The sequence below is a fragment of the Montipora capricornis genome, chromosome 1 (assembly GCF_036669925.1).
Source record: "Montipora capricornis isolate CH-2021 chromosome 1, ASM3666992v2, whole genome shotgun sequence".
Lineage (NCBI taxonomy): Eukaryota > Metazoa > Cnidaria > Anthozoa > Scleractinia > Acroporidae > Montipora > Montipora capricornis.
In genome coordinates, this window is record NC_090883.1 from 11481509 (window position 1) to 11497404 (window position 15896).

Sequence of the window (15896 nt, forward strand, 5' to 3'; positions counted from 1 at the left end):
TGTTTTCTCATGGGAACACAAATGCGAGAGGTGTCGCTGTATTAATTAGGAGTGGTTTGGACATTAGTTTTTCAGCACGAATACTGTGATTCAAAAGGCCGGTTAATAATGTTAAATGCTCAAATCAAAGGTAAAAATTACTTTCTGATAAGCCTTTATGGTCCGAATAAAGATGCGGAAGCTGTTCGCTTTTATCAGGATTTGTCGACTACTTTACGGGGTGTTGATTTGGACAGTGATAGTAATGTCATTGTAGGTGGAGACTTTAACTGTCCGTTAGATCCGACTGTAGATAAAAAAGGTGGTATTCTAATTCCTCGACAACATGTGATAAATTCGATTGAAAGCATTCAAAACGAATTTAGTCTCTATGATACCTGGCGTATTAAGAATCCGAATACTCGCAGCTACACATGGAGTAAAAGCTCACCCTTTATTTTCTGCAGACTTGATTATTGGCTTATTTCGGACAATTTAAATGATTTAGTCACACAGGTTGATATTGTCGCCTCAATTAAAACTGACCACTCTTCTATAATACTAGAATTAGAAGACATTAAGGAGAGCCGCAAACGACCTGGTTTTTGGAAACTAAATACTACTTTGCTAGATAGACCAGATTACTTGGATATGATAAAGAGTGAACTGCCAAACTGGTTAGATGATGCAAAGGTTTTATCAGACAATAGGGCTAAGTGGGATTGGCTGAAATTTAAAATTAAAACAAGCTCAATTACATATTCTAAAAAATTAGCACAAGAACGTAAAAAGCGAGAAGAGGAGCTTAACTTCAAGTATCAAGATGCATTAAATAAATTTCTAGAAAACCCCAGTGAAATTACAAGACTAGAAATGGACAAATTTAAAAATGAATTGGAAACATTATACGATGAAAGAGTAGAAGGAATTTTCTACAGCAAGCTCTATAGCAGACAAAGAGTAAATCTGAAAAGTGAACGAGCTGAAAGTTTCTCTTTGGAAAACCCAAACATATTGAAACTTTCTGATGAGCTAAGTTCACTTTGCGAAGGAAAAATAACTTTTCAGGAGTGTGAGTCTATCTTAGGTGCCTTTCAATTGGGTTAAACGCCTGGAAATGATGGCATACCAATAGCGTTCTACAAAATTTTCTGGCCCTTAATAGGTGAATTTTTGATTGCATCTTTTAATGAGGCCTTTGATAATAAGGAAATGTCGCCCTCTCAAAAGCAAGCTTTAATTACCCTCATTGAAAAGAAAGGAAAAGATAGAAATTATTTAGAAAAGTGGAGGCCAATATCCTTAATCAATGTAGATGCCAAAATTGCTTCCAAAGTTATTGCAGCAAGAATTATTAAAGTTCTTCCAGAAATAATACATACTAACCAAACAGGTTATGTCAAGGACAGGTTTATTGGTGAAGCGGCAAGGTCAATTATAGATGTTATGGAGTACACAAAACAACAAAACATACCAGGCATTATTGTTTATTGATTTTGAAAAGGCATTTGATAGTATTGATTGGACTTTTATGTTAAAATGCTTGGATGCTTTTGGTTTTGGGCCCACCATCATAAGATGGGTAGAAACTTTTTATAACGGCATAACCAGTTGTGTATTAAACAATGGCATTAGTACTTCATATTTTGAAGTACAGAGAGGAGTAAGACAACGAAGGAGACCCGTTATCACCATATTTATTTATTATTGTTGCCGAAATTTTAGCATTTACTATTCGAAGCAGAGAAGACATTCAAGGCATAATAATAGGGCAGGAAGAATTAATTTAAGCTGGTGCAATACGCCAATGACCTTACTCTGTTTGTACGTAATATTGAATGCGTAAAACTTATCCTTCAATTGCTTGATCGATTTACATCTTGTTCAGGATTAAAAGTTAATCAAACTAAAACAGAAGCAATGTGGATTGGCTCATGCAGACAAAATATAGCGACACCTCTGGGGCTGAGGTGGAGCAAAAGTGTCAAGGCCCTTGGGATAGTTTTTACATATAATGATACCGACCAATTACAGAAAAAATTTTTTATGATAAATTAAAAGACATCCGAATACAAATACGGTTATGGGATTGCCGGGGCCTCTCACTTTTTGGCAAAGTTACTGTCATTAAATCACTTCTGCTTCCTAAAATGTTATATGTGTTCTCAGTTTTAACAACTCCAGGAGAATTTATAAAACAACTAAACACAATTATTTACAATTTTTTATGGAAAGGGACTCATAAAATAGCTAGACTGGCAGCTGTAAATGACTTGAAATACGGAGGTTTGAATTTAATAGATCTTGAAACATATGTTAAGTCCTCAAGATTTAGCCTGGCTTGGCAGAATTTTTGCAAAAGGTTCGTCCCCATGGAAAGCTTATATTAATTATCTGCTTAAGGATTTTGGTGGGGCTTTTCTATTTAGCTGTAATTACGATGTTAAAGACTTTAAAGTTATTTCTACTTTTTATAGAGAACTTCTCCAATGGTGGGCTGACTTAAGAATCATCTCTTCAACAAAGCCATCTATATTTTATAATATAATCTGGAACAACAAAGATATTAGGATAGCTAATAAAACAATATATTATCCAAATTATACTAAAGCAGACATCCTGCTTACTAACCACTTGCAATTTAATAAGAATAATATAGAATCTTATAATAGTGCTAAAAGTAAAGGCTTGAAGCATACAAATTTTTTAGTATGGTCAGGAGTTCGTGCTGCTGTTCCTGCCCACCTGAAGAATTTGGATGTGACTGAAAGTGAACTAGAATGCCCTTTGGAATTTCACTGTATGGAGAAAAAAATTAATCCTACTGTATGTTAAAATAAACACTTCTATGAATTGCTTGTTTCGGGTAAGGCAAGAGTTTCAAGGGGCTTTGCTAAACTGAAAAAGGACTTTGGTTTAGCAGATTCAGCTGTTTCTAAAGCGTTCTTGAAAGTGAAGACTGTCTCATCTTAAATGTTTATCAGCAGTTTCCAATTTAAAATCCTAAACGATATCACTTTTACTAATTCTCGTCTAGCCAAAATAGGTTATGTTCAAGATGATTCTTGCACATTTTGTAGAGTTAGCCCACAAACTGTTAATCATTTATTTTATGAATGTATCCATACTAATCAGTTTTGGAAGGATTTCAAAAATTTTTGGTTTGCACTCTCTGGTAAACATGTGAATTTTCTTTGCAGGATGTTTTGATAGGTAAATTAGATGAAGTAAGTGATTTACTAAATTACTTTTTAATTGTTGCAAAATGGCATATCTGGATGAGTCATAAACGTAGTCTCACCCCAGACATAGTAGCCTTCAAAGAAGTGATTAATATGAAATATAAGACTGAAAAGTACATAGCCGTAAAAAACAATACGCAAAGGAAATTTCAGGCCAGATGGAAATTATTTATTGATAAGTAATTATGATCTGTTATATCAAAGATTAATTTTGACACTTTGTTATTGACACTCATAATGGCGTTGTATTTTGTAAGTTATCAATGGAAATAAAAATGTGGGAAGAAAACAGTCATCAAGACCAATATTCATATACCTGAAGATCCCGCTTGAAGTCCTACCTAGTAAAATGACAGATCCGACCAGACAATATAGCAGTCAGGTTTTCAGGTTTGAGGAATCCATCCACGTTTTATTTTCGCTGGCAAGCTTTTCTTTAAATTTTCATTTTCCGGTGGAAGCTTCGGTTTTTTAAAATTTTATAGGTGTTTTCAAGTCTAGACATGAGTCTAGTTTCATCCCTTCGAAAGCGCACTTGAGCACATGAATTTACCATAGTTCATCTTACATTTGAACTTCTTGGAGCAGAAAGGTCACACAACATTGAGAATGTGGTCGGGGAACAAAGAACTTGGTAAGGTCAAACATGTTTGTTGACTATTGCTACGTCATAATACGTCATATCCAAGACTCTTGTGAAAAAAGATGTGAAAGTGATTGTGAAAGTGCTCTTGTGATGTCACATTTTATTTTCGAATTCCTGGGGAAAAGTTTTACTCATTTAGAGAAACTTTTCCTAGACCGTACTTTCCCTTTAAATTATATTGTGATTACAATTACATTATCACATCATACCTTAAGTTTTGAAATCATGCTGGCTTCAGCATCATCTGACGCCGAGTTGTGTTGTACTAGCCGCTTCGCCAACATCTTGGAATAAAACTTCTGAAACACATCTTTGTCTTCGATGTACTTAAACACAACCATCTGGTGAAAATGATCATATAATTAAGCAGAGATCAAGGGACACGAACTTTGCAACCAGAGGGGATCAACAGAAAAGACGGGAATTTTAACTAAACCGAATTATGAGGATATTTTGGGGGCGATTTTGAGCAGAAGCTACCCGATTAACTGGTAGTGTCGCAGCTTACATTCATTCAATTTAGTTGGGCACAAGTGCTCTGCAAATTGGAAGGACTGCAAATTACCTAAACCAAATCACATGAGCATGTAGTTCCCGGTGTTGTGGTCTGTCTTCTATAAAAATCCGAGGGTAAATAAAGATATATGATATGATGATATATGATGAAAATAAAGTAGAGTAAATCAAATGTTGAATTTTGATGACAAGAGAAACTAGGGTACCCAAAGAAAAACCTCTAAGAGCAAAGTAGAGAACCGAAAAACTCAACACATACAGCAATACCATACATAATAGAGCGGTTTTCATTTGAGTGTCGAAAGTAATTAGATAATTACTTTGGTTTATGATTACTTCACTCAGTGATTGGTTCAAAGTTCTCGCGCCATTTTTTCATCCAATCAGAAGTGAAACCAAAACCAATCGTGGCTCACGCGTGCACATTTTCCCGCGCTTTGTGTCGGCTACGTGTAATTACTTCGAGTTTTGATTGGTTTGCCGGATTGTCTCAGTCCTTTTTGATTGGCCAAAGTAATTACTTTGGTTTTACGACACTCAATTGAAACTCGCTCTATCATGGGTGACAAATTACTCCTTAATTTAGGCGCGAAATTTCAGCGTTTATTTATAATTTCACATGTGAAATTACAAAATTGCCATGGTAACATCTCTTGTATCTCGATCAGAGCCAAGATGGCGTCTAGATTTAAGACAGTGACCATTAAAGAAGTGACGAAATTAAAAGAAGCGACAGAAAATTTAAATACGTGAAAGAGCACAATTAACTGGGTGAGAGTTTTTGAGAAGTGGTGTGACGAAAATACCCTTGAGAAAAACCTGGAGATGATTCTTCCCGAGCAGTTGGATAAAGTACTCGAGCGATTTTGGAATTACGGTTGTGAGCGTAATTTGTCACCCACGACATTAAAAGGTAATCAAATGGTTTTCTCGTGAAATTAGGAAATAATTTCACTTGCGTTTTGTCAAAATTCTGATAATTTCCCGAGCCTTTAGGCGTGAATAATTAGTATGTGTAATCAAATGGCGACGAGTGAAATTAGGAAATAATTTCACTCGCGTTTTGTCAAAATTCTGATAATTTCCCGAGCCTTTAGGCGAGGGAAATTATCAGAATTTTGACAAAACGCAAGTGAAATTATTTCCTAATTTCACTCGTCGCCATTTCATTACACATACTAATTATTCATATTAAAGATTCTAGGACGAGAACGACTACGAGTACGAGATTTTCTCATAGAACAACAGCGAGCTCACGCAAACCAGCGTCATTTTGGCAGGAAAACGTGATACCGTCGTCATTTTAGTACGAGGTTTTGCAAAAAGGTCGTCGCACCAAAACAAGTCACCAACACGGTAGTGGTTGCGGCATTTTTCGATCAGGAAAAGGCTCAGTTACCAGCAATAAGAAAATCTGAGGAACCTATGCTGCTAACAAAGAGTAAGATTAACCCGGGGGTTGGGGAACTTCCATATAAAAAGGACGGGGGTCCTCGTCGTACCGTTTAGGGGTTAAAATAGCGGTTTTGGTACCTCTTAGGGTATTGAGCCGAAAAATTGTGACAGAAGATATTTGAAAATTAACTATTTTGCAATTTTGTCCAATTAAAACCTATAATTTAGTACCTCTTAGGGGTGAAAAAGGGGTAAGAATAATCGACCGGGTTATAATCTTTCGTTAAAACCAGTAGCCAAATCTCGTTTTCGCTCTCGTCCTCGTATCTAAAGGTCCCAATTATCATGTCGAGGATATGAACTTGGAACACACTGGTAGCACCTGGTAGCATCTCTTGTGAAAATCCTTTGTTCATTGACTGTGTATGTACATGCATAAAAAGTTGTGGTTCAAAGTTTTTCTTTGTTTCAAATGTTTCAAACAGTCCAATTTTGATTTTGCTTTGTCAATTATTCACTATCATAATCTGAACCAAAGAGAAATCAAGTTCAAGGCTGCTGCCTAATGGTCACAAGGTCGCCTGAGGTGCCTTATTTGCGAGAGCGGGCGACCAAATTTCTGAACAAGTTGCCCAACGGGCGCCTTACTTGATTCATTCTTCACTCATTTCTTGCAAATTTGATCCCAGCTGGAATTAATTCTGGGTTCTTGAAAAAAATGACTCGGGCTACTAACTTTTAATGTTGGAAGCCTGAAGGGCTCCCAGAAAATTTTCTTAGGCAGCAGCCTTGAAGTTGAAGTGGTTTGAAGAACTTTGAACCAGTAAAAAAAATTGAGCCACAACATAGTCATTAAACGTACCATCGTACTTCCAACAATAAGACTGCTATCATACAAATTCAACAAGTACTCTGGTCTTTGGTTGCTTTGTTACCCACCAAACAAATTCCCTCTTAAGGACCATTCCTTTTAAGGACAATAATACAACTCAAATATGAAACCACTGATTCAGAAATATTTCAAGTAGAATTACCACTGAATTAAGAATGTCTTCTAGTTCAGCCTCTTCTGGATTCTTTGAACTGTAAACAATTAAAGCTTTCAATCAATTAATACATTCAATCTACTAATAATTATTATTTTAATCAATAAGTTGTATATGTGTTCTCCACCAACATAGACTGTTTCAGTGTTAATGAAGGTCTTTGCCATGATATGAGATGATAACATTTTTTTTTTTATGGAATAACATTCTAAAAAGTATATTATCATTTCATTTATTTAAGCTCTCTCTGGGGGTGAAAAATGGGGTGAAAAATGGAGAGAACACATTTTTCACCCCCAAGCGAGCTTGCTCACAGGCTATTATATTTTGGCCCTGTTTACAGAACTGTTTTCTGACAATCAATTCATTATTTTTACAACAAGTGACAGAGCCTTACACATTTCCAAATGCAATGGTATAAAGATTTGGATTTTGCAATTCCTTTATTTAAGATGCAATTTTAAATTTCGACACAGGTACCTATTAGTCACAATGAGGCCCCTAAAATCACTCATATCGGGGTTTAATCGGCTCATTCTCGGTCTTGACGTCATTGTCGGAATTTTGCTGGGAAGGGATGTCTTTTGTCAGAATTTCATTTTATGTGCTGTCGCTACTTTTTGGGCCATGTTGCTTATGGGAATTTACCCTGTCAGGGTCTCCACAATGCTTCACTTGTCCAAAACATAACTACAATTATAGCAATTAAGGGACAGTTGACATTTTAAAGCATAATTATTTTTCACATCCATAATAATCTTCCAACATAACATCTTATTTATCACAAAACTACTTCTAATGACAGACCTTTTCTTTAGCAAGGAATCACAGTATCTTGCCAGCAGTTCAGGTGACTTGGAAGAACTCTGAGCTTGTTTAGTGACAAAATTGTTATTTATAAACTTGCCGCAGGCCTGTGAAAATGCAAAAGAGAGTGAGAAAAACATACAGGGTGGCAATAGCAAGCCATACACCTTACATAAATTTTATAGAGTGTCTCGTCATTCTAGTGCCACAGGGGACTAATATGGGACACAAAATACTAACTAAGGGCCGATTTACACGATACAATTTTGTCGCATGTGACAGGCTCACGACAGGCCTACGACATGACTTACAATTGTCGCAGCGTTTTAAAACATGTTTTAAAATGCTACGACATTTTTTCTGATGTACACAACAATCGTAAATCATGTCGTGGGCCTGTCGTAAGCCGTAGCCGCATGCGACAAAATCGTACCGTGTAAATCGGCCCTAACAGAGAATAGGGATAAAGCCTTGACCAAAGTCAAATTAAATCACAATTCAAAACATTTTATTATTAGACCTCAGTGCAAACAACTTTGCCAGTAATACTGTACCACAGCAAAATTGATTTGATTTGCTTTGCATTCTAATTGTGGTTGAGAAGAAAAGTGAACATTTGTTCAAGGCTCCAATGATCATGGTTGTTTGTGTAATAGAACAGGTTTCTTGTCACTGAAAGCATGTACATGCCGTTGGCTGAACATACAGTACACATACAGTACACACTGAATCAAAAATGATAATTTGGCCAGCAAATGTTTCATGTGCTAGACCTACAGAAGATAAATTATGAACATGCAAGTGATAGATTCCCTACATTTAAGATGTACTAGTCAATTTTTCTTACTTCAAATCAGCACTTAAAAACTAGACGATTTATCACTGTGATTTCAGAGATTAGTTAATGTACACTGTACCTTGTCAAGAGCTGCCACAAAACCTGCATCATTGCTAAATGCTGTCAGTACTAGTGCATTGTACTTGTGATGAACTTCAAGTATCATTTCCACATATACCTTGGGGTCCTGTGCAACAATGGTATTTCATAATTTAGAAGCAATGCAGTACTATGATAGAGGTCTTCACAAATTACCAGCAACTACTTTCATGCTTGATATGGATTGTCATAAAATCACCTGGCAGTACAAATGCAAAACCTTCAACACTGCAAGAGGCTCAAAATAATGGCAACCACAACCTCTGTTATTAAATTTGTATTGTAAAATGAAGAAAACTCAGGAGTGGTATTTAAACTACCTGTAATGAACATGTTTCGTTTTCTGAGGCCAATGCTGAGAAACACAGGTGCTTCGATAAGAAGCATCAGTCATACCTACCGGTATTACCCCAGTGCGATCATATGGTCACTGACAAGGCCCTACCGCAGAATCAACATGAATGGTATGCCACACCATGATGGCCACCAAAGCGTAAAATTGTATGTCACCCTTGAGCAATACAATAAGAGGATGTGTTCCTCATTTGTTGGAATGCAATAACTTTTGGATCATGTTCCATCACACAACCTTAACATTGTGCACTTACTGAAATAACCCAGTACTGGGCTTGGTAGTACCTACGGCTATAATGACCTTCCATGGAAAAATCCTAACTCACATTGAAAGCCTGATCCCCGCATTTTTCTAACGCATTCAGTCCCTGATTGGTAATGTGGTTTTCCAGCAAGGTTCGAAGTTGCCCAAGTCCATCAGGTATCCTGGCAACCAAATTGTACATGCGACCAAGATCTAGAGGTAAAACCAAATCAGCAAAAGGGTAAGCATTTAATTCCACGAAGCATACCATTTACTACTGAATATTGCAAAAGAGATGTGTCCCCATATAAAAAGGGGAGGGATGTCCATCATCTAACTTAAGGTGTTCTAGGCAAAACGCCATCATATGTAGCCTTTAGGGTTGCGTGCAAAAAATAACTATGAAAGTGTATATTTACTTTAGGGGTCAAAAAAAAAAAAGCCCGGGACATGCCCAGATTGGTCTTCAAGGAGAGACCAACCTTGGAGACCAACCTGGGCCATGCCCAGATTGCCCCCTCCCTCCCCTCCCCTGGGTAGAGAACATCAGAAGCAACTGACCTTCATTTTTATCGTCATCTAGGAGGTTCTGAAATTCTGCATAGAAGATGTCCAGGTGTTTTTCAATCAAAACATGTTCACACTTTCTGGCAAGCTGCAAATAAAAATAGTAACCAATATGTCAAACCAGTGCTACATGATTCACTGTACAATGTTCAGTCTGACAAGTACAGGCAGCCCCTTATCAGTTAAGTTCATAATAAAATGTACGTTAAGAACGACAAAATTAATTATGCAGGTGTCTAATGTCCATACCTTTACTTGCCATGACAAAAAAGATATAGAGTAAGCGTAACTCAAGCCATTATAGTATACTGATAAGTTTATACTATAAATACTGGTGTGTCACCTAGACTTGACAAAATAAAAATATCCCCTCCAGAATATAAAACACTGAGATTTCTTCCCAGAAGCAAGTCAACGGTCAAACTGTAATTCTTTTCATTAACTGTATATTTAACTACATGTAACTAATAAAGTCACTTCCCAGCAATAAAATGTACTTTATTAGTCATGACCTTACAGTCTTTGGGACATGCATTTAAGTGCTACTATTATACACTGTATATGCAAAACACAAGTTCTAAAGTCTGAAGGCCTGAAACTCATGTGCTGCATATTAATTCAAGCACATACACCCACGTTGCATTCTTAAACTATTGAGTCTTTGACATCATTTTCTCTGTGATCCAGCTCTCGCAAAATTTTAAAGTTAGTAATGGAAGACCAGGAAAATTCCAGTCACTGTGACAATTAACATGTCTCTTCTAAATCAAGGTTTGAAAGTTGGGCCACTTAATCTTAGTTAAAATAGTTTTGAAATCCAAAGAAAAAGGAGAGTTGATTTTATGGTCATACATGTAGCAGCACTTTAAGTCAATTTGATTGCAGTGCTTTCAAGTTTAATCAAACCCTTCTGAATGAGAAACAACCACTTACAAGGTTTAATTATGGAAAATAAAGCATTTCCTTCCAGGACACATTTGCTCAACACTTTCCTCATGAGTGTAGATACTGTAGATACATATGTTTACTCACACTATGGCAGATCATAAATCTCAATTGACATGAGGGTCAGACAAACAAGACTACTCTAAAGGATACTACATGTAATTAAAATAAACTACTATTTTTTTTTTTAATATTCAATATCAAATACCACCCATACCACTACATAATTCCAGTCGAGGATATACAGCTGTACAATGGCATAGGTACGTGTAGAAATATGAGATCAATTTTCAATAGTAATTATTACCATCAACTCCAATAAGCAATTACACCCACCCTAAGGGTTGCCTTTTAGAGTGCAGAATTTATTGGTACAGAATGCAGACAACCTCTTGGTCTCTCAAGCCAGATGCGATCACCCAAACAAAAAATATAACCATCACATACAGTTTTATCCAAGAAGAGAGACCCAAAAGGTTCAGTAATGGCAAGTTCATTGACAAACCTTGTGCAGGCTAGATCACTACGCTGACTTTAAGGTAGGGAGGGCAGAAAGAGTTAAGACTTCCCAATAATCAATACCTGGGAAAATGATCTTCATTGCCCTCCTCTGAACAGACTCAATCAGATTGGACAGGCCAAGGGCTGCCCACACAGGTGATTCATATTCTACAACTGATCTAACTAGAGCACAGTACATGTTTATCTGTACTGTAGGTCAGTATGCGGAATCCCTGACTTCCTAAGTAATCTTAAGGCATACAACCTCTTTTTAACTCTCTTAACAATATAATTTTTATTATACTCAACATGCTGGTTCCTTTAAAGGTCACTAAATCTTTAGAGTCCTCCAGGCTATACATATAGCATGTCTGACTTGTGTCCACCAAAGAAATACCTGTGTTTCTGCCAGATCATCACATTGTGGGAATCCCACATTGCAATCAGACATGGCCCACACAAAAATGAAAAAAGTGCTGATTTGGTCCTTTCTGTGCAGGGTTAACACAGGTGTAGTATCGTAAAAGCGACCCCTTTTTACACATTTAATTCAAAAGCAGTTTTTAGTACAGAACACTGCCAAAAAGTAGACCACAAATGATACACATTCGAATATTCAGTTGAATAATGAGCATCGCAACTGTGAGTAGCCTGGACACTATATAGGTACATGTAGCCTTGACTTAATGCTGTAGCATGGATTTAGTGTTCATTGATATTCATGCTGATGTATCGGAGAAGACAATTTTCTACAACACCAAGGTCTGTCAAATTGTTTCTCAAAAAGCAAAAAAACAGTGGACAATGTATGGTTAAAATTTCATTGTGGATCCTATATCCAACATTTTATGCCTATAAGTTACCAAATAAACCACTTTATTTTCCCCCGTACCCTGATGCATTTTCCTTCTGCAGATTTCTAGGCCCCTTTCCTAAAAACCAGGCCCCTAGAAAAGGTCCCCAGGGGTCATTAATTTGGCCCTCTTGAAAGTCGAATTCTCTGGCTGAAACACTGAAATACATGTACATGCAAAAAATATTAAATACAACATCAAGTTGTGTACAAAGTCAATCAATTTCTGACCTCATCTTGTGTACTTTCATGTAAGTAGACCTGGACTCTTCTTTGCTCTTCTAATAGACGAGCTTCAGCCTAAAATGTTTCATGAAATAATCAGATATTATTGTCATAAGTTAAGACTGATGTAACACTAAGTGCCCAAGAGTAGCTCAATTGGATCTTTAATGGTTTGAAGTTAAACAAATGATCAGACATCTTATTTTTCAGGAAACATAGAACTAACAGAACTTTATTTTCACATGATGATGTTTAAAGCTGAACAGCTTGTGGGGTCATGCAAAAACAAAACCAAATCAGGTTAATACATATCAAATCATATTGGTATTAGAGGAAAGGAAAAGGAAAAAGGAAAGGAACTTTATTTAAGTGTCTAGTCGATTTAGCGGTGGAGCACAAATTGGGGACACTGTAAAGTGATATTAACAATCAACGCAAATCAAGTCAAATGTTGCTTTTTAAGGAGAGAGGAAACCGGAGTACCTGGAGAAAACCTTTCAGTGCAGAGTAGAGAACCAACAAACTCAACCCACATATGACGCCAAGTCTGGGAATCGAACCCGGGCCACATTGGTGGGAGGCGAGTGCTCTCACCACTGCGCCATCCCTACACCCCGAGGAGAGGAGGAGGCAGGAGAGGGCAAAAACGAAGTACATGTACCCGGAGAAAAACCTCCCGGTGCTGAGTAGAGAACCAACAAACTCAACCCACATTATGACGCCGAGCCTGGAATCGCACCCGGGCCACATTGGTGGGAGGAAAGTGCTCTCACCACTGCGCCATCCCTGAACCCCAACACATACATTTTTAATCAGATCTTCCATAATACTAGATGTAGATGTACATCATGATGCAAGATAAAATGAAACTGAGTGAAAGAAAAGCAGCCTTCTTTTTGGTATAGAATGTCATACATTACCCGGACATTTACAGCAGATAATGCAGAATCAAAAAAATTGTCTAACATTTGACAAACGAATGTTAGGGTTAGGGTTAGGGCTAGGGTTTAGGAAAAGAACCACACAACTGTACCTTTTTCATATACTCTGTAACAGGGTTTTCTCTAAGAAATTCTGTACTCTCTGTGGTATAAAATCTTTCTGTATCATCTAAAAACACCGACTCAAAAGATGATTTATAGACATTAAGGGTGGGGCCTTTTGTTGAGGGATCCTCTTCATTCAGACCCAGTTCAACTGTGGACAAAAGACAGCAAGTTAGACACCTGGGATGTAAAATTAATTGATGTAAAATTAATAATCATTATTCACAGCGGAGCTCCAAGTGCCAAAGGCAAGCATTCGGAGCACCATAGTTAAGAAAATAATTATGGTAACCCATCAATGTTTTATAGCTATGACACCATCAACCGTCCATAAGTCTGCCAATGTGACCAGTATCACACTAGTTTAAAGAATACATCTTTAATATTGGACATCCATGTTATGGTCAATTGACAGCTGTCAAAACAAGGTACACAAACTTAAAGCTGCATGTTCATTCTTAATTTGTTAAGAGCTGCTTTTTTTCTCTGTATTGCAATTTTTGGAATATCTTTAGAAGCCCTGATGATAAGGTTGCATAATGCCTGACTAGACTATGACTAGAACAGAAACGAAAGAAGAGAGAAAGAGAAAGAGAACAAGAACAACAAAACAGAATACTGAAATAACCGGAAACACCAAAACGTGGACAATTCGAAAACCTTTTATTTTCACTAACCCTACAGGCAGTAAGAATAAATAACCAGGGAGCTCTGCTTTTAAGCTTGGCTAAATCTATATATTAACGATACTATGAAAATTTATCCCACCTTTCATGAGGCAAAACATCATAATTTGAAAAAACATTAAAAAGTTCTAAAAAATTTACTGCATGCTTGCTTGGTCAAGAGATTGGTAATAATTATGTACCTGTACCTGAACATCATTGTGTACCTGTGTACATATGTACTAACACTATACAGAAAATACACAAACACACTTGTACTTAGACAAATTTTTGACCAAAAGCAAAACAAGTGGGAGACAGTCCACTATTAACAAGCACCACTAACAAGTTCCACAAGTCACACTCCAATTGGTAGTCAGAGCTGGACATAATTACGGGACCACTGGGTCCTAAATATTCATCCATATGAATAACATGAATGGACAGACTTAAAGTTGTAACACCCACCATAACACTGGATAACACCACTCACAAGTCTGGTGTTAATTGTTTCGCCATTTCTTTCTCTTTCAATTAACCGAAGCACTGCATTTGTAACCTGACATGGCCCAAAAGATCAAAAGATCAAAAGGATGAAATTGCTGTGATTTTGATGCATACAAAAACAGAATAAAGTTAAGTTTTGAATTGATTATCACCAATAACCCCTGCATTACCACTGCAAACCTCTACCAATGCCAATTGCTATCAAGCCAATTGGGAGCTGGTCACATTGTGAGTTCATAATAACCATATAGAGGATGGATACATGTACATTGGAAATAATTATATAATATTTAATTATATGAAAGTCCAATAATAAATATTTTATTCATGTATCTGTACTTCATAATTATGTATTCATCTTCCTTCTTCTAGTTGACTTGATAGAACACTGGTAGAACACTACACTGGTAACACATGTTATACTACAGGTCCAAATCCCATTCAAAGCTTCCATTTTGCTACTAAAGTAGTGCTCATCACTGTGATGATCATTTGAAGACTGTAAATTCTCTCTGCATTCAAATAATATTATGACTTTTAGAAATTATTCTGTACTTCATAAAAGCAGCCCTTTATCACAACCAACATATCAAACACAACTCAGCTTAACCTTAAAAATTACCCTTTCACGAAAATGAAAATCCTCTGTTACCAAGCAAAAAACTCAAATTGCTTCTCTAATCATTAACCCAATGACTCCTGGGAGTGAGAGAGACTTGACAGATTTTGTCTACTGCCAGACAATTTCATCTGTCAACTGGAGGTGTGCTGGACACCTGACAAGTCAATGGGTTACACTTATTATAGTAAATGCATGAGATGTACTGGTATCTATGAGTTGGCAGCTTTTATAGTATGAAACAAAATAATTTCTATCACCTGTCTGTTTAGTGGTCGGAAAAGATTCTCTCTCCAGGTAACTAAGGCTAGCTACAAAAATGACATCAAAATAAAACATATTAAAATTCACAGGTACTGTATAGATATGAGCTTAAAGAGGCAGTGTCACTCTATTTCAGTCAAACTTCAAAACACTAAATGAATGAAGGGGGTAGTTTCTAAAGAAACGGTGGTAGTCAATTTACACGTACATTAGCAACTCCATTGATAAAACCAAATTTATGTTCAAAACACTAAAATACGTCTTTGCATCAATCAAGACCAAAAAAATAATGGTGCAGTTTTGTTACCAAGAACCATTGAAGTGGACTGAAGCTATTCTTTGTTATTAAATTTTGCACCCATGGATGAAGAGGATGGAAATGGATCGAAATTTGAACAAAATGGCCAGTTTTTTCAAGTTTGGAGATGGTGCATGTCTGCAGAAAGTCGCCAAGAATTAAAGTAAACAACTAGGAGCGACTGCACCCAATTGGTCAGTGGTTGTAGTGTACTGGCGCATGCGTGGAATACCTCGTGCT

The 15896-nt window shown here is 36.8% G+C and overlaps 1 protein-coding gene across 1 annotated transcript in view; it reads right to left on the reverse strand.

Annotated features, from left to right (window-relative positions):
• The window catches only part of LOC138052573 (cullin-1-like), a 40732-nt gene that overhangs the window by 14265 nt on the left and 10571 nt on the right, over positions 1-15896 (reverse strand). The window contains exons 5-14 of the mRNA XM_068899143.1: positions 15355-15405; positions 14437-14527; positions 13291-13454; positions 12264-12332; positions 9728-9821; positions 9249-9379; positions 8549-8656; positions 7632-7738; positions 6813-6861; positions 4077-4208 (exon numbers count right to left, since the gene is read on the reverse strand). Of these exons, the coding sequence (XP_068755244.1) occupies positions 4077-4208; positions 6813-6861; positions 7632-7738; positions 8549-8656; positions 9249-9379; positions 9728-9821; positions 12264-12332; positions 13291-13454; positions 14437-14527; positions 15355-15405 (996 nt within the window). The remainder of the gene's footprint in view (positions 1-4076; positions 4209-6812; positions 6862-7631; positions 7739-8548; positions 8657-9248; positions 9380-9727; positions 9822-12263; positions 12333-13290; positions 13455-14436; positions 14528-15354; positions 15406-15896) is intronic.